At 37.2% G+C, this 25,845-nt stretch overlaps 1 protein-coding gene across 3 annotated transcripts in view; it reads right to left on the bottom strand.

Annotated features, from left to right (window-relative positions):
- The window catches only part of DNTT (DNA nucleotidylexotransferase), a 149,996-nt gene that overhangs the window by 92,713 nt on the left and 31,438 nt on the right, over positions 1 to 25,845 (bottom strand). For 2 of the 3 annotated variants that reach the window (XM_075423510.1, XM_075423509.1), the window contains exons 4-6: positions 10,854 to 10,933; positions 7,270 to 7,444; positions 969 to 1,094 (exon numbers count right to left, since the gene is read on the bottom strand). In XM_075423510.1, the coding sequence (XP_075279625.1) occupies positions 969 to 1,094; positions 7,270 to 7,444; positions 10,854 to 10,933 (381 nt within the window). Of the gene's footprint in view, positions 1 to 968; positions 1,095 to 7,269; positions 7,445 to 10,853; positions 11,057 to 25,845 lie in introns of those variants that run through there. The other variant, XM_075423508.1, reaches the window with a different exon arrangement.

The raw sequence follows: 25,845 nt of genomic DNA, 5'->3' as shown, positions 1-25,845 counted from the left end.
TATTTACTTTGTGAATGGCTTTTATTCTACAGTCACTTGTATCCGTTGTTATTCTTTTTATATGGATCTTTAAAATAAAGTTTATTTGAAAGATCTGTGTGTACTTATAGCACACACACATTAAGTAAAAGCATAAAAATTATAAATGATAATAAAATAAATAATGAAACTTCAGGAAGGTGAGGAGGTGTTTCATGTTATAGTTAAAATGTAACTATGCGAGATTTATTCAGATTATACTACGTTAGAGTCTGTGTCAAATGTTTCCTGTAGAACAGTTGTCACTGAGTGTCTAGAGCCAGCCAAGAGGAGCTATTAGGCACATTAACTTAAGAGGAATTTAGACCAGATGACTCATGTTCATCATACCCATTGAACTGTGTAATATTCTGAGCATTAAACAGGATATATGACAGTCACTAAGAATCTACTTAACTAGACAATTTAAGAGTTTTTTCATCATGTTAGATTAAATACATTGATCATGCAATCTGTTTTCATAATTAAGCAATTGTGAAAATCTGAAGCTTACAACCATAGTTTGAAGAACCAAACACCTGGGCAAATGAGAAGGCAGCACAGAAATTGCAAGGTACTTTGGACTGACCTAAACCAAACTTTGCTTATCATTACTTTCAACTCGTCAAATAAGACTGTGATGAAAAGCTAAAAGACATTTTCAGAATGTTATTCTATCATTTGTTTTAAAAATTCATGTGTTTACAAGCTATTAGTGTATTTAAAGATCCACTGTGTTAAGCTTTCAGCAATACTTACAGGATGCAATTAAGCTTGCGTTCAATTTTAATTTAAGTATGGCAGACTTATAACTTTTTAAAATTGTTATCCATATGCTGCCTGTTGAACTCCTTAATTTGGTGAGGGTGCCATAGAAAATATTGATGCAAGTACTGTATTAATTATTTTACTTATGCTAGTTTTTATTTCATGGATAGAGCAATTATTACCGTGAATTTCTTGTTGTAGTTATTTAAAGTTGTCTTCCTTTGACATGAATACTGGGATACTTTGCTTGCAATAAATGATGGCACTTCCAATTCAGGTGTATTCAAAAGAGGAGACAAATCTGTTTTCTAACAAGAAGATAAAAAAAAAAAAGGAAGAATGCTTCGTGAGACAACTGTCAAATGGCTTAAAATACCAAAAATATATGTCATGAGCCCAAAATAGGTAACTTCAAAGAGAAAGAAAGTAATAATGCTCCTACCATCTTCCTAAATAAACATTTAATTTTACATTGGCTGCACTGACAATACCAGTTTGTCCGGTGATTCCTGGGATTATTGATTTTCTGAAATAAATTCTTGCAGGAAGTTTTCAGTGGCACAGTAATTAAAAAAAAAAAAAAAAAGTCTCTCTACTACTCTTGTTACTGCAGTATAAGCTTGAAAGAACAGAGAGTTTTCCCAGAAAACATTAGGTGATTCAATTTAAGACCAGGGATGTTAGACCAAGGAGAAAAATACAAAAAAAGAGATGCTCAAATAACTGACTTTTTCAATCTGTAGCTAAATTCAGTGGTGTAGGAAAGATGTTTTTATAACTTCCAAATAAAATTGTCTCCCCTCTTCCAGGTAAAATGAAAGAAAACTTTTTTGGTTTGGATTTAATTCATTAAGCTGAATGTTCTATTTTGGGGTCATCATAAAGCAAAGGAAACATTCACAAACAGCCATAGAAGAGTCATCTCCATCCTTTCATCCAACAGCCAGTGTTCAGCTTATGATGTGGTTTCTCACTCAGTCCCTTTCATACATGTTGATCCAATTCAGACATCATTTTTAGGTGTTTCCTGGAGCAAGGAAAAGGAGCCAGGTGCCAAATCTTATATGAGAATTTCTGAAGCACCAGGCTACCTACATGTTCATTCACTTTTCACCTGATTCTCCTCCATGAAAAATCAACCAAGATCAACAAAAAAGTCTGTGGGCTACCCACCCCAGTAGTGTGCGAAGGGAATTCTCCTGAAAGGCAGGATACACAGAGACCTGCCCCCATTGGCAAAAGAGTCCTGAGCACGAATCCTCAACATGAGAGTGTCCTTACAAGTAAGCAACTGGAAAAAGACAACCTAGCATCAGTTTTTCTACTGCTTTATATGTCCAGTCCTTTCATTCCTTTGCTTTCATTAAAAGTGGCCAAATCTGAAATACTCTGGAAACATGTTTCCGTGTATTTTTTGCTATTTGTCATTTTGTCTGAAAACATTTGGCATATCTGTCAAAAATGTATTTTTGACTATTTCCACAGGGAAATGGTTCAAGAACAACAACAAAACATCACAAAGATACACGGAGGAAATTTTTATCATGATAATAGAATGTTGAGCCCTTTCCCCCCGTATCTAAAGACATGCAGACATAAAGCTAATATCTGTGCTAGGCAAATCTATAAATATGGATATGTGCCTTCACACTCACCCCACCCCCCATATAATTTAATGCTAAATTGCCTTTGTATTTGGTACAGATTAGTTAAATAATAGTATTCACACACACACAAAAGAGGCATTTGCTTGCACAGCTGAAGGAGCAGTGAATTATATGGTGTTTTTCATCGTTCACACCAAAACGACGGAAAATATTTCATGTGTAAGACCACTCTTGGGAATAACCAAAATGGGTTTCAGCCAGGATCAACAGCACAACTCATCCACTTCTGCACACATTCACAAATTGTATTTTAAACCATATAAACTATGATTGATTACAGCTAATGCACTGCTTGAAATGATAGTGCCAGCTGCAAAGACTGTGGACAAATAGAACACTACCAAACAGAATATATGATAAGCTAATATCTTCATTAGGACATAGACACACAAAGAGCCAGAGCCCTACATGTAGCTTTACCTGGCGCTATGGATGAGAGTAAAATTAATGCAGAAACTCTATCTAAGAGGGTGATAGGCTGGCACATAAACATCCTGTTCCTACCTTAGCAAAGATATTTGAGAATTTTTCTTAATCAGCAATAGTTATGCTTTTAATTAACAGGACTTCATTATATATAACAAAAGAAGAAATTTCGGCTAGATATCCACAGCAAAAATGTCTAGAAAACAGTAATTAGTATAGTCTGATTTTTAAGGAATATTATGATGCCTGCATGAGAACTACAGGTATGATCTCCTATTGTAAGCAGAACATAAGAACAGATTTGATATTGCTTTTTGGTGGGAAGACCAGATGGGATAAAATCATTTGTACAGATTATGGGACAAACCTAAAGTTTCATCCAGTAGCAATTACAGCGTAGAACAAGAAATCCTGAAAACTCACACTATGTCAAAATAATTTGTAATACTGGGAAGAAACAACTACAGATATGAGAAAAATGTCAGCATTAAAATTTCTTTTTTTGCAGATAACTCCACTACATTAAAATGGCATTATAGTACACTGCAACCACAGGGGCAGGGGCAACCACTGAAAAATATCAAAATGTGTAGGCTACTTAATTGCTAGAGCTAGTCAGAGTTTGTACCCTGCATCCAGGCTGCAGTAACACTGAGTGTCACTGCCACTCCTTCACAGTGACATTTTCCACATGGCATAAGCAGGAAAATCAGCCTGTAGCACTAGCATAAGTTTGTACAGCAGAGAGGCTTAGTTGCAGAATTAATCTTGTAGAAGACTACTTGGCTCTTTGTCAAATTATTTTTTTAATACACAAACGAAGACGTATAATGACATAGGGAGATAGAGAGAGAAAATGGAGCAGCAGTAAATAAAGCGCACAGATACAAGAGACTGTTTCAGGCCACATTATTCAACAGCCAGCAGCTTTGTAAAGTCCAGACAGCATTGATTAAATAATAAACTGTGCTGATATCCAGCATTTTATGAAGAGAAGGCAGCCAGTTTATAAGTTTCATTTTATTTTCTGGGAAACTCTGACTGTCAGTATGAAAGATTTCTTCCATTAGTTAGACTTTCTCTCTTTCACAAGTCAGAGTGAGACTCTCCAGAAAATGTTAAATAGGAGTTGTCCATCATATCATATGGCAAGGGATCAAAAGATCTGACACTTCCTTTTCCTGATGTGGAGGGAAATCCTTTGCTGAAGGAAATAAACCACTTTTCCTTCTTGAAAACAAAAAGAAGCACCTACTTTTGGGTTCTGACTGAGGAAAAGGCAGAAGAGATGCAGTCACAGCACAGTTCCTAAGGCTGCTGAGGATGTCAACCCACTTACGGTTCTCTTCCTTTCTTTTGATCCCTCTGCAAGCTTCCCCTCTGCCTCTTTCTTTCCCATTACCCAGGAAACAGCACTACTTTCTAGCATGTGGGTATGCTCTTGCATACATATTAATGTCCATGTCCTGCTGTTATCCAGAATACCCATCTACTTGTGGTGGGAAAGGTGCCTCAGGACAAAGGCATTCCTTTGCCAGATAAATATTTTTATTTTTCTTTAAAGCGGATGCTTGGCTACCACACTTCCGTAGCCTATTAAATTAAATGATGGCTATTAACTACAAAAGTCAACTGTTACCAAAAGAATCAATAAGAATTCAGACCACCTCAGATCAGGTCACCCAATCTTTTATGCTTTATAAGTCACTAACAACAGAGTATTTCTCAGATCATTCGCAACCACAGAAAGATGTAGTTTAGTGACAATTGTAATAAATATGTTAGTTAATGGTCTGTAACTCTGACTTTATTTCCCCTGTTTTCCATGGAGAAGGATGTTTCTTTTTAGTAATGCATTAAAACAAATGTCCTGAATGAAGAACAACCTTCCAAATAGGCTACCATAAGATCTGAAAGATGAAATCTTACTGCTATTGATATTAACGGGAATTTTACCATTAACCTACACGTACATTTCACCCAAAACATTCCCCAAATGCAATCCATTCCTTTTAGCTCAAAGCCTTCATGATGCAGCCTGAGTTCAAGGTTTGTTAATTCAGTTTCATTTCACATTTTACCAGACTGACATAACGGACCAAATTTGTCTGCAGTGAAATTCCAATTAAATTACATTATGTATGAGTTCGGTGTAGTACTTAAAAAGAAAATTAACCTTTACTTCAATCCTGCCTCATTTCTCAAGGCAGAAAAAAAAATAATCATAGTGACACTGCAACAATACAATTATTTTTGAATTTGCTGAACTTCTAGAATCTTTTCTCTTCCTTCCTTGTTTGCTTTACAAAAACGTTTATTACTTTAGAGCCACTATATAATTAAGACTGGTCTTAACTATAAGCTTTAAAGTTAACGGTACAGCTGTCACTGGCTTGCTTATTGCACTCTACATTTATTAGCATGAAAACATTATGTTTCAATAAAAACAGCATCTTTTACTTGCAGAGACAGTCTCAAAGCAGAAAAGTGATCTCCTGACAGTGCTGCTACCTTTTTCAGAAGTTTCTGCTCCAGCAGTATTTCAAAAGGACTTTTATATATAAAGGAAACTGAGGTAGTTCAACTTGCAGTAGCCTTCTCATTGATTTACAAAAAAAAATATTTTCCAAGATATCTGAATCTATAGGTCTTCATGCACTGCTAAAATTAAGAATGTACACAAAGGGTAATTTGGTTTATTTTTAATCCTGATGTGAAACTCTCAGCAAAATTCACAGGATTTTGCTCACATTCTCGATTTATTTCTTGTTTAGAGAACTTCTTTGCATTCCCAGTACTTATATTTTTATGACCCATTTGCCTTTGAGATTAATAATACAGTAGTCATAAGTTTTTCAGTTTTTTTCTATTTTGCATTAATTTCTTTGGTCTCTTGTCCCTCCAGCAGATTCACTGAAAATATGATAAATACACTGCAAAAATACTTCATTGGAAGGACTGCAAATAGAAACACATACTCTGTAATGGAATTATGCTCAGTCTGAGAGCGACAGCTCCATCTGGTGTATTCACTCCTCCTCCCCCAGAGTGTTATTAAACAGTAATTCTTATACTTAAAATCCTGGAAAATAGTTTCTAGCAATGAAAGATGACTGAAAAAAATTAATCAGGTGCTACAGTTTTTCTTGGGGAAGGACGCTATTTATGAATCATCCTTCATAATCTAAATGTCAGAATGAAGAAGCAACAAACTGTGCAATATCTCTGTTAAACATTCAGGCATCCTCTGCCTCACAGCAAGGTGCACACTGCAGATCTTCCTACGGTCCCAGTGGTCATGGGTTTCCCATTTATTGCTTTGCAGTGGGGTCACAGTTCACACAGAGCGTAATCCAGACTCTCAGAAATCATCAGGAATCACTCACTTTACTTCTGAGACATTTAGATTAGACTTGTAATTCTCTTGACATATGAATTCATTTCTTCACCAGTGCATGTTAAATCCATCACTGTGAGGCATGAGTGCACACAGAACAAGGTAATAGGTTCACCCTGCCACAGCGCAGGGGCTGTTTCATGGCCCAGCAGCACAGGCTGTCGTCACACTGTCCACAGGACTCCCAGGCATCCCTAGCATACCCTCACCATTTACAGTCTGTACTTGGGGTATTGAATACCACCCTTTCACACCATGCTTCCATTTCAGAAATTATCACATAATTTTGTCAGATATAGATCAGACGGAAATACGTCATCATGCATTGCTTCAAGGTCAAACACCATTCACCAAATAATCAGCCTGCCATTCACGATATCCTCTGACCTACAGCTCCCACTGAGAGACAATGCAATATAATAAAACATTTTTTTCTTAGCACAGTTTTACTTGATGGTGCCAAGTTTGTAAATGCATGTTCACAGAGTGCAGCAGCCTTCATTTCACACATCTTTCAAGGGCCCAGTGGTTAGCTGACCACTTCAAAACAGCAAAGATTTTAATATTTTTGTATTGTTTTGAAAAAGCAAAGTATTCAATCAGAAGCCCCTTAAAATGCACTGCTCTCAGTGGGACATTTACCATGATGTTGAAGTATTTGTGGAAATACCACAAGCACCACAGCAACAGCAAGTGCTTTGTTGATGGAGATTTCTCCCTTAGTAGCACCCTTTTTATATTACCAGTATGTAACGTGTGACAGCATAGAAACGTAGCATCACCCGACACAGATATAAAAAGTATGGAAGGTCATTTTAATCTATTAAAATGGTGTGAATTACTCATGTAAACTTTAGGGAAAAGAGTTTTCCATTTCAAAACTTCTATCACAACACAAGTATATATGTTTTTAGGTGAAGAAAATAAAATATAATCACACAGAGTCATTCATTTTTGGATGTCACTGTTTTTGCGATGAAGGATCTGTCTTACCATGAGACGATACTTCATTTCTGAATCAAGTGGTCTTCCTGCTTCCATGCAGGCTGTGAACCAGGAGATATCCAGTAGTTCAAACCTGGAGCTGTCGCCCACAGCCTGTCCTTTCAGCCAGTCCAGCACCTCCGGGTAAGAATTGTTCTCAGCCACAATATGAGTGACAGAGTCACTGTTAAGAAGTACACAAAAAGGTGTTTTCTTTATTTCTCCAAACCCCAATGTACAGATACAGAGCTGCTATTTCCATGTTTACTTACCATGCACTTCCTGAAAATTGTAGTATATATTGTATGTTAGGATGTGGGAAGCATTTGTGTTTTCATATCACAACAGATCTATTCCAGTCACTGAATCCGTTTTGAGGAAAGACTAGCCTGACAGCTCCTCTAAGTGCAGCATTTTCTTTCTTTCAGCATCATTTGCCTTCCATAGGACACTATCCTATTATGCACTTTTTTGCAGCTCTGAAAATATTTGTCTTGCGTGAGCAGTACCATAATGAAAAGACTGCTTTACAATACCTGACAGCCCATTCCCAATATTCCTGATCAATGAAGTAAAGCTTTACAGTACTAAAAAGTCTGTTAACAACAATACTTTAAAGCTTTACAACTACCAATATGTTTTTGTAAATTTAACATCTCTATACTTATGTGCAGCTCTTTACATATGGCATTGTCAAATGTTCAAGACTTAAAGTTTATGAATTATGCATTCCATCTAAAGACCACTTCCTTCCTACTAAGAAGCTGGTCTCTTACAAAAACATCTTAGTTTAGTGAATATGAAATTTACAGATTGAGTTATTGTTCAGTAGATTGTATGGTGTACATTGTTTAAAAATACAGTAGCACAAAGGTTATTAGACTGAATTTGGGTTGATATACTGGAATAACATTGGAAAGAATCCCGTGATCATTCATGATCAAGAAGACATAGTTCTGCACCTTCCATAGGAAAATAATGGACAGTGACAAAGTTATGCTTCAAGAAAAAGTTACATACGTACTTATAATAATTTGTAAATTTCTACCTGGCCTGCTGATGTTCCTCAGCAAGTTTAGAAAACTACTAACTTGGTAGGAAATTTTGAGTTATTCCTAGTGTTCCTCCTTCGCACACACCCCCCGAGGGTGCTTTCACCCACAAAGACAACACAGATAAAGAAGGAAACTCTTCATTTTCATGAAACTTGTAGGACCTCAGTATCTCTGAAGTATGTGCCAAAATTAGCTGATATCAGTCAACAGATTCCTTAACTTCTTGGGGGAAAGGCACAGACAGACAGCGTCATTACTTGACTTAGCCTTTATAGAAATAAGCCTAGAATTGGAACACAAGTCATCCTGATGGCAGCCACCTCCGTCTGGAAGCCTCTGTAACCTCCTGTTAGCCCATGCTGGTGACAGCCTTGCGCATATACAGTAAATTTCAAATGGACCTGACAGATTGGTTTGTATTCCTTCTGTAACACCTGGAGAAGCCATCAAGCTGTCCAAAGAGGCAAGGCATCACTGGTAGAGATAGCTGGTTAGTATGACCAGTAAAAATCATGTGTAACTGACTGTAAAAACTATGGGTGTTAACTGTTAAAGGCAGACCGTCCAAACTCTCAAAGCAAACTACTTTCTAGGAGAACAAGAAGACTGCTTGACCTATCTCTGTGGCCTGGATTCATGTCAATAATAACCGATTTCATTAAATCACCAAATCACAATGATAAATATTGGAGACATCCCATAGAAAACTGTTATCACATAACTCTCCAATGCATTAAATATATTTTGGAAATATAAGAAATCTATTGAATGTACTATACTTCAGAAATACAAAAACTGTCATGGCATGATACAATTTTTTTCTCTCTATGTTGTGCAACTTGTAGAGCAGAGTCCATTGAAAAAAAATCCCTATTTAATTTAAACTAAAATATTACAAATGTAGGTTAGGTGAATCGCCATGAAATACTAACGGGTTTATTATTATTTAACCCTGCTAGGTTCTACTTTAATTAAACTGTCACAACTTTAGTTGAGTTAAAAAAAAAAAATCAGTTAGAGACATAAAACTTCTGCTTCCTGTGGTTTATTTCATTTTATATAAAATATTCATGTGTAATGTATTTGTACCAAGCTGTAGATCTGGGAACTTTGCCATCACTATGCTCGCAGCAGCAGTTTAGCTGCTGTGCACCAGTTTCCTCTGGTACCTGTACAGCTACAGCTGTGCTTTTTTCCTGGCACAGAACATAACTAATTCAGCATTTCCTCTGGCATTTTCAAAAACAAAAATCAACAGTTAAATAGTTCTGTTTCATCCAGTAGCAGTTAAGCTGAAATTAGACATAACACCTGCCTTGATATAACTTACAGAAAGTCTGAAATACTAGCAATAAATACCTGTGCGTCAAAGCAGCCCAGACAAAGCCTTTACTCAGTCCTCAATGGATTGTTAATGTAGGACTCAGAACAGCCCAGTTCATTTTTTTTTCCCTGAGAATTCAATTAGTTTTGTATCAAATGCTAATTGCCTACTTCTGTTCAATACCTGCTTGAATCTTGCTTTACAAATTATTTCATCCTCCCATCTTCCTCAGGCTTTCAAAGTTGATGGGACTAAAAAATCTGTGGAAATGAGCTTTTATAGGTACAACCCAGTTGTATACTATCTGCATACGGATACAGAGAAATAATCAATATTTGATTTTCTTCCAGCTTTTCAGAGAACCTACATAATGATGTAGCTTTCAGAAAACTGCATAATGATATAACTAGTGCCCATGAAAAGCACTACTTGGAGGAAGGCTTCCTTCAAAATGAGTTGCCTTATTGAAACACCACCAGACAAATCTGCAGCTGGAGCATCTTTTCACCCTGAAATGCCACATCTGCAGTGGTTTGTTCCTTGTTTTTTTCTCTAGTGCCTTTCCAAGCAATACCGAAGTGTAAGTCAGTAACTTTGAGACTCATATCAGTGTATTATTCACAGGAAGATTAAATATTAGAATACCAGAGATGTTCTAGTGAAATGCCCCCCCTCAACCCACCACATTTTCCATTCCTGTATATTTAACATTTTTTCATTTCAGGAATTGGCTATAAAGTTTACATTAATCTCAACCTGACTTCAAGCGGGAAATAAACAATGGCTGACATAGATCAGCTAAAGATGTGATTCATTGATTCCAGTGAGACTGTACAAACACATAGAAACATATCCCATGAAAAACATTTACAGGTTCACACCTTACATGTTTTATTTTCCATGTGAGAAGCAGCACACTGAAAAATGCAGACACATTAAAATTAACAGACTTAAGATTAATTAGAACCACAGATTTCAGAGGTAAAACATTAGAAATTTTGTTAGCTTGTGTTCTGCCTGCTTACTGCCCAAAAGACAACAGAACACCCACTGAATTCCTGAAGCATCTTTCTAGTTGGAAGAGCAAAGTATATCCACCAAACACATAGGCAAAAATTTCAACCACAGTCACTTGTATAACTGCATTTATTGAATTAGGATACTTTAAGCAGCATTACTACATTTTATTTGTACATATATAAATATTTTCCTACCTTAGCTCACTTTCTACTCTGAAACCTTTTCTTCTTGCCAGCTCCATCAAAAACTTTCTTCTGGTCATCCCCATCTTCCTCTGCATAATAAAAATGACAAACTTGTTGAACTTTATTTCATAACCATGGGAAAGGTTTGGGGAATGCATCCCTTGCTGTCTCTTCCTCTGGGAGAATACAGCTGGAACTCTAATCCTATTCATAATACAAGGTAGAAATGTTTTCACTGGGGTAAAAGGGAGATCACATGCTTTCTGCCAGGGAGCAGCTGTATTTAATGTCACTACCCAATGAAGTAATTTCCTTCTGTTTCTCCTCTAAAATCAAAAACAGGTGCTACACAAGCAGATATATCACTTGCTTTCTACCAGCTGGGACTTCTTGCACAGAAATACTCCAGACAGGTGCAAATATGCTTTCATTACCTAAAACAGCCACTACTGATAAAGACTTTATCCAAATAATATCGATCATAGCAAAATTATCTCAAAACACCAGCCAGGTCTTCAGCTGGTTTAATGGCCCTGCTCCAACAATTTCTGTTTTCACTTATTTTCCAAATGTCACTTGTCGAAATTGCAGGGCATATTATTTTGCAATTTATTTTAAAAAATAATAACATTTCTTCCTATTGTTAGCTAGGAACTATGTCTTAGAATACAACTAAATAACGGTATACAAGTATGTTGTAGAATAGCCTGCACACTTGCTACTTCTGTGTCATTAATTTATCATAGAATCATAGAAAGTTTTGGGTCAGAAAGGACCCCTAGAGGTCATCTAGTCCAACCCCCCCGCAGCGAGCAGGGACACTTCTAACTAGATCAGGTTGCGCTGAGCCCTGTCCAACCTGGTCTTGAATGTTTCCAGGGATGGGGCCTCCACTACCTCTCTGGGCAACCCGTTCCAGTGTTTCACCACCCTCATTGTAAAGAATTTCTTCCTTATATCCAGCCTAAACCTACCCTGTTTTAGTTTAAAACCATTACCCCTCATCCTGTCACTGCTGTCTCTACTAAAAAGATTGTCCCCATCTTTCCTATAGGCTCCCTTTAAGTCCTGAAAGGCTGCAATCAGGTGTCCCCGCAGCCTTCTCTTCTGCAGGCTGAACAAGCCCAACTCTCTCAGCCTGTCCTCATAGGAGAGGTGCTCCAGCCCTCGGATCATTTTTGTAGCCCTCCTTTGGACCCGCTCCAACAGTTCCATGTCCTTCTTGTGCTGAGGGCTCCAGAGCTGAACGCAGTACTCCAGGTGAGGTCTCACCAGAGCAGAGTAGAGGGGCAGAATCACCTCTCTCGACCTGCTGGCCACGCTTCTCTTGATGCAGCCCAGGACACGGTTGGCCCTCTGGGCTGCCAGCGCACATTGCCGGCTCATGTCCAGCCTTTCGTCGATCAGTACCCCCAAGTCCCTCTCAGCAGAGCTGCTCTCGATCCTTTCATCCCCCAGCCTGTATTGATAGCGGGGATTACCCCAACCCAGGTGTAGGACCTTGCACTTGGCCTTGTTGAACCTCATGAGGTTCACACAGGCCCACCTCTCCAGCTTGTCCAGGTCCCTCTGGATGGCATCCCGTCCTTCTGGTGTCTCGACCGTACCACTCAGCTTGGTGTCATCTGCAAACTTGCTGAGGGTACACTCGATGTCGCTGTCCATGTTTAAAAGGGATAGGTTTTTCAAGAGAGCAAACAAAAAAAAGCTTTTGAAATCAAATTTAGAATAAAAGAAATCCCTTGCTGTTTTGATCCCAAGGAAAAGAAAGACAAAGCGTTAGAGATGTGTTTAAATATACTTTTTGCATGCATTGCTAGCATTGTTTTCTACTATTTGGCCTGGAAGGTACTGCTATCTGTGGCAGGTACAGCAGGGACAAGGTAACTGCCTTCTTGCTTTTAATCACCCAGTGACCTACATACAACTACAGAGGAGATTATGGAGGCTATGTACCATCCTCTCTTAGAGGATGGGGTATTGGTCACCAGAGAACCACACTATAATTTGTTGCAGACATAGTGCTAGATTCACTTAGGTATCACCCTGAATTTCCATCAGAGCAAAGTGAGTGCAAACAACCAGGTTCACAGCATGTGCATCTATCTGACACAAATCTACTTCAGTGGTAAATATCCCCATCTCCATGTCTAGTTGGATTTTTAGTTTTAGTATAGCAGAGAATTTGGATTTTACCAGTCCTTCAGAATGCGTCAGAAATGTTATATCTTGCAGTTCTCATTGCTCATGTTCAGAAATGGAAGCAAGATGGAAAGATCCTGCTTAAGTCAGATCTATCTATTTTATTTTCAGTCATTTTGTCATAAATGGATATACAACCTGAGTTAGGGAAAAATGAGTCAAAACCTGTTTCCTGCAATTATGGCTATGAGTTTAAAATTAAACTACAAAATTACTACTGACATTTTCCCAGCCCCATAGCTCTCGCTGCTTCAGCTGTTTTATCACAGATATAAAGAAACAGTTTTCAACAGAATAGAAACTAACCATCAAAAATTAATACAGAGCTTTCAGCTTTAGGGTCTTCCTGAGGCTGTGAAGAAAATATATACACAGTTCAGTACAGAGACTACACTCCATTCATTTCTTCCCTTGCCTAAGGACAACCCAGAAGCCAAAGTATCTATTCCTCTATCTGATTCAGAACATTAAAATTGTCAAAATAAATCATTTCAAGGTTATTTTGAAATTATATGAGATATTTTTGTAGGAACTAGAAAATGGACTAGCAGACTTTAAGAGGCTTATCCAAAAGAATAGCAGCAAGGAAGAAAAAAATTAATAGTGATGGGTCTGGCATTCAGGCTGAGCAATCTGTTTTGGTTGCTCCGTGTCTGTTTTCCAGACTACTAATCAACCATTGAACACTGTCCATGTCCCTGTTTACAGCCTTCCAAGGCTTGGTAAAATGCTTTACTTTATCTCAAGCCCTACAAGGAATAATGTATTTGAGAACAGATTCTTTACATATGTTAAACAAAGTCTTATTTTATGTTATAATTAATGCAGTGCTCTCAAACATGTAAATATAATTTCCCCCAGTGTAGCATCAAGATGCTCAGTGCCAGTAAAATCCTTCTGGCATGAAAAACATAAGTTATTATTCCTTTGTGTTACTGTAACAACTCTTGAGCCAGATTTTCAAGGGTATTTAGGTGCCAAAAAGCTGCAAACAGAGGCCTAGTGGGATTTTCAAAATATCTAAGCAACCCAGGCACACGGCTCCTTTAGAAAGCAATTTCTGGCTTTGAACCTAATGCAAAGAGATTTTCTTTATCTAATAAACACACTATAATATCATGAAAAGGTCTCTGCCAATGATGCAATTTTATTAAACATATCTTCCAAATTTAACAAGATTTCCATATCCCAGATGAATGAACAAACTCCTCTCCTACAATGCTACATTACAGTATTTTTGACAGTAACACAGAAAGTAGAATATGCATTAGGGACAGAGCAAATAGAGTGGAGAAAAAGCACATCTCTTATTCATGACAAAGGAAAAGTATTGTGTTGTCTGAGTCACAACACCACGCATAACCCTTTACTCTCCACCATATACGATTAGTGGCCTAAAACCACCAAAACTTGCAGAAATTTTTCCATCTCAGTACAGGCTTCTGGAGTTCAGAGTAGTTCACACCTCTGGAGGGAAAGCTGGAACAAATTTCCATGTTCTGATGTTCTTGCTGAGGATCAGTTTCGTGCACTGTCAAAGGCACAGATTAAGAATGAGATGTACAAAAATATTGATGGGCATTTAAGTAAATGTCTTTCACCACTTGAGATGCCTGTGCCAACAACAGCATCCCAAGCAGTCCTTAAGCAGTGTTTAGCACAGACCTCAGCCTGAAGCCCAGAGTAGTGAGCTGGCTTCACAGGAGGTTTCCTCAGGAGGGAAAGTGCAGGAACACACAATTTCTGGAAAGCACAGTTCAGCTCCTCTGAATTTCGGTATTTGCACGTGCTTTCACTGCACCTTCTTGATTATAGTGAGATAGTCTTTTAGTGCCCTGCTTTCGTGTGAACTGCATGGTAAATATTTTATAAAATGTTATTTGCCCATTTTATATAGCTTTCCCATGAAGAGAGAAGAGTGGTAAAAGGTGCTTGTAGTACACAGCTGCAGTATGCTAACCTTCAGAGAAAGCATCTCTCAAGCACCATCAATAAAAACTAGAGAAGTGATTGTTTGGATACCTGGATTTTATTATTTCACATGGGCTTAACAGTTTTTCAAGCAGTATTGTTTCACAAAGAGCAATTTTTCTTAGCTTTTTCATATAAAAGTCTTTGGTAATTCAGCATTTTACAATGAACAATGTCATGGAAATTTTAAAATCCTTCTGATATTTGTTTTTGTCCAGATATTGCCATGATTTTACTTTTATTTAAATTCTGGCCTTCTTGGCTGCTAAGCATTCCCTCTGCTGTTGATACCTGTTCTACCAGTCTCTCAATGCCTAAAAATAATATTGCAGGTATTCTTCCCGGTTTTAGTAAAAAATTTGTGGAATCCAATTATGGTTTTAAATTAATTCATTACACGGATTTTTTTCTATATTTGTACCACTTACACTTAGCCAGTGCACAAACTTGAAGGATGTACATATACCAAAATACAAAATATTTCAGAACTTTTTTTGTGAAGTTTTCTCTCCTAGAAAAGAGTACAGTCTTTATTTTGATATTTGAATTTATTTATTTTACTTCAATCTTCTGCTTCACTTGTCACCAGGGAGCTATATGGACTCATGAAGGCCTTGAGTTTCTGTCCCTAATTCCACATTATGTGGGAAGTTTTCATTATTGTTTAGTAGGTAATCAACAAGATTAACAATATGTCCTGGGTTCAGCTGGGATAGGGTAAATTGTCACAAGAAGCTGGTTGGGTTGACCCAAACCAGTGAATCAAATGGGATATTCTATACCCCGTGACACCATGCTCGGTATTTAAGTGGTGGAGCTGGCTGAAGCATGTGGATTTGCTACTCAGGAGCAAGTTGAGTATTGGGTAGTGAGAATATTGTGTGCTATATACTTTTTTCATCGGTGGTGGTGTTATTTTATTCTCCCTTTGCCATTCTGTTAAACAGTTTTTATCCCAACACATGAGTTTTGCCTTTTCCTTCTGATTCTCCTCCCCATCCCACCGGGGGCGGGGGGAGGAAGAGAGTGACCGTGTGGTTCTTTGTTGCCAACTGGGGCTAAACCACAACAGGGGTTACAACTCCTTCGGACAAAAGGGGTCAGTACCTGGAATTCCTGGACACTGCTACCTGCACCAGCAATCCTTGTTTGAACCTAAGTTGCAAATCTATTTCTTTAGTCCCTATTTTTTTCCCATATACTAATATATAAATTCTTACAAAATGAACATAGTAAACCAATCTAGCTAGCCTACAAAATAAAAAAACAGAACATCATGCTGTTACATTTGATTCCAGTGTTTTGAATAAATGTGCTATTATTAAAGATAAGGAAATGTTGAAAAGTATATTCTGGAAATGTTCAGATACATTTAAAAATCTATTCTCCCTCATCCCCTTTGGTGTTTATATTCTTTGAACTACTAGAACATTTTCAGGGGGCAACGTTGAAGTATACATGCTTGAGTTATTCACGTCAAAGATTATAAACTCCATAAAGTACCCAGATGACCAAGAATTTTGAAAAACTTATTAATTGATAGTATGCTTTGAATGTGCTTGCTTGGCTCATGGTATTTGGCATGTAAGATAAAGTAGGCTTAGAGAAGACACGAAATGTTGTAGTTGCTGTCATCAAATGTACAACATTTCTGATGCTTATGGTCAGAATAGCTGCTTATTATCACTTTTTTCCTCAAATTGGAGATGAAAACCTGAATCTGAAGAATGTATTTAGCAACAACACTCAAAAACTGTCCACGTAAAAATCATACAAAGAGCCAACAGCTTCTTTAACTGATTGTATACACCGCTGTTGTAGAAAGAATTTGTTCTTCTAAGCCCTTTCTGAGGAAACTGGAGAAGAGCAATATCACAGCACTGAATAATAAAATAGAGCAATAGGATTCCCCCTTACAGCATGGGGAAAAGTAATTGGAGGCAAATCCTGGCAGGAGCAACTTCCTAACTACATCAATATGCCTCTATTCCCTGGAAATTATTGTTTTCACTCTTCCTTCAGTCTCTCTGTTCAGTAACAAGGCTTACAATTGCTCTCTTTCATTACTTTGCTAATGGTAGCTGCTGCTCCTTGTTGTGATTGTTATTGGACTATTCTTTGATTTTTTTTTGCTGATGCATCAATGGTTTTCTTTACACTGTAGTCTCATGAGAGCCTCGTGGACCTCTCAGTGACAAGCAGAGACATATCTGCATAATCCCATCAATATACATGGTCAGGCAGGTCCTTTGACAAATGTGCATCTCTTCCAAACACAGTTTACAAAGATAAAGGTCTCTGGATATTGAGTACAATTTATTCAAATTCTCACATTCATCTCATTGCCAGTATTATGGACATGTCTGTTAATTAACAGATACCAAACAACTTTTCAGAGATGAGGAGCTACACAAACAGTGTGGCATGGCCTATATTTAGGCAGCTGAAAAGATTATTTCTTTCCATGATGACAAAATAATGTTCCTGTGGACATTAAAGAAACTTCTTATATAAAAGATCATACTAGAAATGAATACACGGTTATATAAAAATTTTTATCTTGCCACCTTCATCCTCTCATAAAGAATCCTTATTTCCTTCCCCGCTTCACTAATATAAGAGCTAATTTGATCATGTATCTTCTTTTAATTGTTTGTTACAATAGTTACTAGATGGTAGAATTTATGCATCTTGCAGTAACACTGCAAATGCTGTTCTAGACGTATTTACATCACAGAATACACAAACAGCAGTATGAGTGAGGTTTATGCCTTCTACACCTACAGATAGTAAAGCATGATGCATTTAATAAAGATAGATGTACTTAAGCCAAAATTATTAAAAATTGGAAAAGGCTATTGCCATGTTTCTCATAAAGCTTCCAAATATACGCTCAATTTTCAGCAGTACAGGAAAGCTTCTTTGGCTTGCAGTTCCCACATCATCAAGCTGAGGAGATAATCAGACCAATATAAAAGAGAGGAGTAAATAAGGGTAAGTGCCATAGATAATATTGTTGCAGAGGGGAGAAAAAATGATGAATAATATTATGCAGTATGTCCCCTTGTCCTCTTAAAAGTTTATGCAATCGCACCAAGATAAGAAAGTTTACCTCAATTTCTGGCTATTGAGCAAAAGCAACAGGTAATGGCTAACAGTACAGTGAGTCCTGACAGAGATCTTTCTGCACAGTCCACTGAAATCAGCCGTTGAAAACCGTCAGAGCCAGCATCAGAGAAGCTGAAAGAATCGCTGATGAGGATTAAACATATCTTTGTATTATCTCCAGAGAGAAAACAAAGCAGATGTTCATCTGAATGACATGTCGTGAATTTTGCAGGTGAAGGAAAAAGAAGTTAGAAGTTTTTATCCGAGAAATTTGAGCTGAAGGAAGCTAGAAAGCAGAGTGGAATGGGGCAGAATTCTCACCTCTTTGATTTATTGAGGTTCTGCGTTCCAAGAATGCAGAACTAATTATAGCAGAAGTAACATAGCTGTGTGATTAATTCATAGCAGGATAGCTTGCTTTATTCAGCTGGATTTTTTTTTAATCCAAAATTGCTCTTGACACAGTTTCCACAAAAGCATTCTTTCTTTTTCTTACTGACTTCACCTATAATTTGACAGTTGCCTAAAGTATCACAAAATACTTAAATATTTTTTATTTTGCAGTGTCAATTTGATGGCATGACCTTTCACTACAACGAAAGCTAATTTTTTTCTACTGCATAAAAATTTACTTCTCAAAGCCACTGGAAATTCCTCTTCCAGGCTATCTCAAAATTTGCTTCCTCATATCATCTTGTAAAAAATTCAATATTACTAAGTCAATTCAGAGGTGCAATAGCCCCTACAAGCCCTGTTCCAGTGTAGCATTGCACACTTACTTAGCTGTGAATGTATGTTAATCGATCTTTATAAGAAAATCGCACTGTCCCTACACATATTTGAGAACACAGCCTTTAAAGCCATCATTCTGACTCCTTAAATCACAGAAGTAAATCTCATGCCATTATTTTATGATACACACCTGCCTATTAGGGAATTCCATGACAAGTTTTGACACATTTTTATACTATTCAGAGACAGTATAATTCCACCTAACTGAAGTACTTGTATTATGAGCTTACTTTCCCATGTTTATTGCTGCAGAGAGGATTCAGTTTTAAGAAACGAAAGCTAATTTTCTACTATGTGAAAAGTCAGACTCAACATATAATCATGTAACTATGAATGGAGCTGGTAATTCAATAGTTAAGTGACAAATCAGAAGACCACACCATACTGAAGAACTTTCTGTCAGAAGGCTTCAACGTCTGTCTTCACTAAGGTTTCCTATATCCTTCTGGTTTTCTATTCCTATGCTAGACTAATTACTATCATATATTACAAAGCCTGACAGCAGGAAGGATATAAAGCAGGTAAATCTATTTGTGAATGCTGTTCTGTTACAAGAATTTACTAAAAATTTACTAAAAATACATGCTGTTTATAATTTGAAGACATTTTAATTTAGTCACTTTGCTCTTCATGATGTTATTAAGGACACAATTCAATATCAGTTTTCTTTTGTTGTTGCCAGATCATTATGAGGTTTACTATGCACTGGAATTCAAAATGTCACGAATACAAGCACGATACACAGACAAATTCAACCTCTATTTTGTTTAACTGTGTTGAAATATGTGGAATTACAAAGATATAAAATCGGGTCAAGCTAGAGGAGAGAAAGGCCTAAATCCTGAGACTGTGCTAATGGTTACAGAGAGGAGGTACCAGTAGATGCCAAAGTTGTCATACAGTCAAGAACAATTATTTTGACAATATTACTACGTACATTTTTTCAAAACCCAGACAGCTCATTTCCAGCTTTCTAGGCTGCTCTTCTACAAGCTGGACTCAAGCACCACAGAAGTGATACTAATCTATCAATCACCCAGCTTTCACTGTCCAAAACAAATGAGTCAAGTAGGAGGATTTGGAGAAAATCTGCTGTGGATTTTGGCACTTAAGCCAGACCACTGATTTACTTACATGAGGCACTGAGGAAAATACTGCTTTTTCTCTCTTACAGTCTTACCCACCACTCTGTGCTGTGCAGACTTATCGCAGAGAACACCTGAATATCTCAACATAACATTCACAGCAGTTGCACAATAACCTTCAAAGAATGAGAAAGCCATGGGTATAACAACATATGCAGACTACAGCTTCGACAGCTGTAAGTGAATGCTTATCAAAATTGTGTGAAGAAGAAAAGGTCTGCAGAGGAAGATAATTCAAAAGTAGTGAACTACTAAGATTAAAATACTGATGTAAGATGTTTTCATGCTTTTAATTGTATAGGAAAGTAGTCCAAGATGTCTCTTATAAGTAAAAAAGTTTACATAAGCAAGATGGGACACAATATAGAAACTATACGCACAGGTTTGACTAAAAAATTAGTTGTTGTATATATAGGTGTCATAATCAGTGAAACATCCAATTAACATGGATAAAATTATATTTTCCTAACAGTATGGCTTTGTATCTACAGAAAATTTGGACAGTCAGTCCATTAACTTGTGTAGGCATCTAGTAAGGTACAAAATGTGTCATACTGCACAACCTGGAGGGAAAAATCCCTGCATATTTTTGTACATCAGTAAATCCAGAAAATTCTCTGTCACGAGTAATTATATGTAGTGTCTATTTTTCCCTTTATGTAGATGCAATGGCTTCCTGTTTACTTATATCACCGGTATATAAGTTATGTGAGTTAAAATGTCTTCCTGATCCTTTCATGCGCATTGTACAGGTGTTGAAAACTCAAGGTTGTGGAGGGAGACACAATGACTGTGAGTGATTATGCTCAGCTTAGAGGGCTGGAAGAAAAGGTTCAGACCAAGTTTGTAACAGTGCTTACTCTTCTGGTTGCATACAGCATTGTGAAAGGAAACCGAATGTAAATATTCCTTGATGAATATAGATAGAGGGAGGTTAAAGGAACTACTTAAATCAGATTGTAAGAGCAGATGTTTCTGAGAGGGAATACAATTCAAATTGGAGGGAGAAAATATTAGAGGAAACAATATTCTTCACTTTGCTGCAGTGAGTGGAAAAAGATGGCTCTGTCCAGAAGAACAGTTTCTGAATAGGAAGGATTTGATGATGGCAAGGATGTAGGCATACATCAATGGCATATGATAGAGGCCATTAACAAATACCCTAAATAGCTATTCTCTGGTAGACATTGTCAAATAAAAGTTGACAGGTATCAAAAATACCTTTAGACCATTTGCATTTAATTGTAAATTATGTATGCATACGTATACACAATATATATACACACACACGTAATTTCTTATTTCCTTAATCCCATATAAAATTATTTTGCCAAAGTATTAATGGTCCGGTTCTAACAGTTAGATGTAGAAATTTTGGGGGCAAACACTCTAACTTTAGCAACCATTTAAACATATTCTCGTCAATACTCACTGGTCAAAACCAGCAAACAGCAAAACACAAACCCCACCAGCCTTTGTGGTGAGAGACGAAACTGTGGTGCACACTCCCTGCTGCTCCACAACAAACCACCGCAGGATCACCTTATGTTACCTCCACAGCTGTGCTAGCCACAACCACGCTGCAGCACAAATACCAGTGTAAACAAATGGTAGTACAATGTAGAGGGGCAAAAAAGAGTGCCAGAAATTGAGGATAACTCTTTATTTCAAAGGACTAAGCAGGAAAGAAAAAGTAACTGACGGTACTTCTTCAGCCATACTCAGTCCTACTATATGTGTTTGAATTCACAAGAGTTCTCAAGGCTATTTTGTATTGCTTGGGACAGCACTGTAACAGATTCATTGAGTAAAAGTGATTAGGAAAACAATGGAGCACTAAACTCATAAAATTTAACTACTTTAAATATGTAGTACATATAACAGAGGGAGTTACAATTTCTTACCACCTTGTCACTCACAACCCAACACCGTACATTTGACATGAAAACTTACAAGTCAGCCTCTCTGTAGAATGTCTGAGCCAAAAGAAGTCGACTGCTGCACCTGACCTTGCTCTCATGCAGCCTGAGCAATCTGAGGTTAGAAGAATCAGCTGAGACATGTAATTAACATGATGGTACAGCCAGTTGCTTTATCACAGACTTTTTAGAAAAGTCTATAGAGCCTCCTCAGTCATCTCCAGAGCAAGCAAGAAAGATTTTAGCAACACGCTAAAAACATGATTGCTCAGGTTTTCTTTTCTTGTTGAATTCGAGAATTTCTCATTACTGCAATGACTGAAGGTCTGTCCTGTTGCTTTCTTTCCTGAGAAGCCACATTTTAAAGGTATCCATTTAAACAGATACATTAAAAATGCTCAACCTTGTTAAGATTGCTTCGGTACTATAAATAAACCGAATACACCCGAACAGTTACATATCACTTGTTGCACTAATTCATGCTGAATATGCCTGAAAAGTAATCAATACTCCTCCTATTCCTCACATTTCAACACAGGCATGTATATAAATTTAAGTGGCATACTTAGCACTCTTCAGGTTTTTATATAAATATCTGGCCCCACAGCCTTTTGAGATACTGACTTATCTCTGCACCTGGAATATAAACCTCAGCCCATTTGTATACAAACTCTTCACTGAGGAACCTTTTGTATTCCCTCTCTAAATATAAGGAAATGACAAAAGCAGCGTCAACCTGAAATCAAGGGTAATGGCTTCTGCAGGATCTAATAAAGTAAGGTTAGGACTGTACTTAGGCCAAATTTAGTGCTCTTAACATGATTCTACCTCCTGGGCCAGGATATTTTGGATAATAAATATTGCTTTTGCATGTCAATAGAATAGGATGGTGTTTTGTGACAGCTATAGCTGAAAGACTCCAGAGGGAATAAAAAGGGGTTGAGGTAGGTTCCGAAATACATATTAGGGTTTAAGGTTGGTTTGTACTTATCCAGAAGAGGTGTTCAATATGCCTGCAAACAAGGGTAGTAAGAATAACCTTAGATTTAGGGTAGCTAAGAGAAGAAATCCTCAGTTTGGGTAAGGGCTAGGGTCCAAATCAACAAGGCCAGGTAATGTATACCTAGATATCAAAGGGGCCATCACACTAGATCTAGTCTGGGTCAGCAGCCTCCATTTATATGGATGATGCAATATATCCATATCAACATTCAGGTTAGGATAATTTTGAGGTTTTGGGAAATAGAGCTCATTTGCCTGTGTTTTAGACTAAGTCTAGAAAAGAGAAAATTGATTGAGCACTGATGCAATCAAGGGTCTGACACCTGTGCTTGGATTTTGGCTAAAAGGAATCATTTTTCAGCATTAATGAACAGGTTAAACCTTCACAGTTCGGAGCGCAGTAGAGTTAAGAGTTGAATTTAATAGAATCCCATGGCTGATGTCTAAATAGACTATTGGGCTAGCAATTCTGGGCATGCAGTCAATATTAGCGTGGCAGGGGTCAGGAATGCTGGGATCATTTACCCATATTGCCAAATGGGTTTACGGCTAATTAATTCCTGTGCAAATCAAGAAACTTTCCTGTTTGTATAAGAATGTTAGGTGTGGGGAGGTAACAGCTGTGTTTGGGCTAACAACGACTGACAGACTGGAGTCAGACCTGACTCAAAAGAAGACATCCGGCTTGGTTTTGTGGTCATACATGCAACAATTCCTTCTGTAGAACTCTCAGATGAGCTTTTGCACCTCTTCTCTATTTAATCTAACTCTAACCCTTCTCTTCATTCTGTAAATTGACCCTATTAGGTCCCAAATTAAATACAGTTCTTAGGCAAATTAGTGCATTCATGCTGGCAAGTGCCTTACACTGAATGCAGAGTAGCACACATGGTGTAGGAATGCAAGCAGGTAAAGAAAGCATTTTCAGTTCATCTGCTGAAAAATTGTTAAAAGAAATATTTGTTTGATTGGAAAAGGCGGAACGTCTTCCATGAAATGAAACCAAAATGTTTCTCTGTGATTGAAAGTGTTCATTCAACCAAAAATGAAACTCCTTGTATTGACTATCCAAAAATATCCACATTCAGTTTAGGTTGAACAATGTGTTTCATTTGATGGCAACATAAAGCAATATCAGAATACTTTCTTTTGTAATTCCTTATCTTATTTTTAAATTTAGGGCTATTTTATTTTAAAATATCATTTTAAATGAGAAGTAAAAACATCACAAATCTTAAAACAAGGCTTTTAATATATTTCAAGTTTTTTCCTCTTTTCTTCCAGATTTTTCTGTAACACAGCACTGGTTGCTCTGCTCTGCAGAAGCTGGTGTTATTATGTAGTTAGAATTCACTAAAAAGAAATGCCTCCATCCTCCAAAAGGTGATTAAAAGACAAGTCAACATAGCAGTCCCTGTCTTAATTAAACATCTCAGAGGTAACACTGCTGAATTTCGCAGAACAGCACACTGTTGATGAAACATTAGTTAAATGCAATGTCAATAAGGACATGGCCCCACCATTTTATTTCACCTCATTCTGCTGGTGACATTAACTGGTTTATCTAAGTTTGGTAAACACGGAGTCCTAAATGGGCGTAAGCAACATGAAACTTAGAACAACAAGCTCCATTATTATTTGTTGGATCTCTGGCTTTTGCTAGATTTTCATAACAGTACTGAACAGTGTTTGGGGTCTGGGTTGTTTGTGCTTTGGTTTTTTAAACATATGCTACTGTTTAAAGAAGTTGCAACTGTCTCTTTAACTATGCCCTTGATTTTTGCATAGTCATCTTTTGGCATATGAAGACTAGCCATAATAGGACATACTTAGACTTCAATGTATTTAGATCAATATGGTGTAATATGTAGCTATCTTGATAAATTCAACATCTCACCAAAAATACATGGCAGATGTGATCCATTCACCTTCATCAATTTCTGTGCATCTGGATTGTGACAAATCTTCAAACACTTGGAACTCTTTTTATCAAAGCTGGATATTTTGATGAACTATATATGCTTTAGTTCAATCACAGTCATAGGATACAAAGCAAAAATTTATTTACATAAATCATAATATCTGTTATGCGAAAGGTCACACTATGAAGACTGTTAGTCACTTGCAGCTTTAACACCTATGAAACTATGAATCTCTATTTGAAGCCTTTGTGAAAAAGGAGACTGAGTACTGTGATTTCTACACTGCATAGCTTCCATTTTCAATCCTGGTTTAAGGCCAGCTTTTGGATGATTTCTTCTTCAGCTAGTGTAACAGTAAATCAAACAGACGTCAAAAAACCCTTGTGTTTCAGTAAAGGATTCATTTAAGATTTTCAGAAGTCTAAACAAGTAAACAAGAGTTCAGTAAGAGCTAGGGAAGAGTGGTGCACTTTACTCTGCAACTGGTGCAGAAAAAATGTGCTTTGTACCTGCATACTGGTGCATACACCTGTGTATGCACATTTCACTTCTATGAACGTTAAAAGCATTTTATCTGTACCGGGTAGGTCAAATGCTTGAAGTTGAAAACATTTATGATTCACTTGGTACTATTTATTTGAGACAGCATTCCTATATCACCAAAGATTCAGGACAGCAACTTTTTCCTGAGGGATTCGGAGACTGAGCGAGTACGTTAACCTGGGGCACATTTTCTTTCTATCTAACTATTTATTACTACACTATCCAGGCACGAATATTATACCATAACATCTTGCATAAAGACTGAACATGTTCCATGCTTTTTTTAAGATGTGACACAATTAAATTCCAGTCTGATTACTCATATGATCCTTATGGGTGTCACAGAAATGTTGGTACTCTCCATATATGTTTAATTTATCTCTTCATGGGATTTGTT

Source organism: Opisthocomus hoazin, chromosome 6 (genome assembly GCF_030867145.1).
Source record: "Opisthocomus hoazin isolate bOpiHoa1 chromosome 6, bOpiHoa1.hap1, whole genome shotgun sequence".
Taxonomy (NCBI): domain Eukaryota; kingdom Metazoa; phylum Chordata; class Aves; order Opisthocomiformes; family Opisthocomidae; genus Opisthocomus; species Opisthocomus hoazin.
This window is presented reverse-complemented; position numbering and strand designations above follow the sequence as displayed.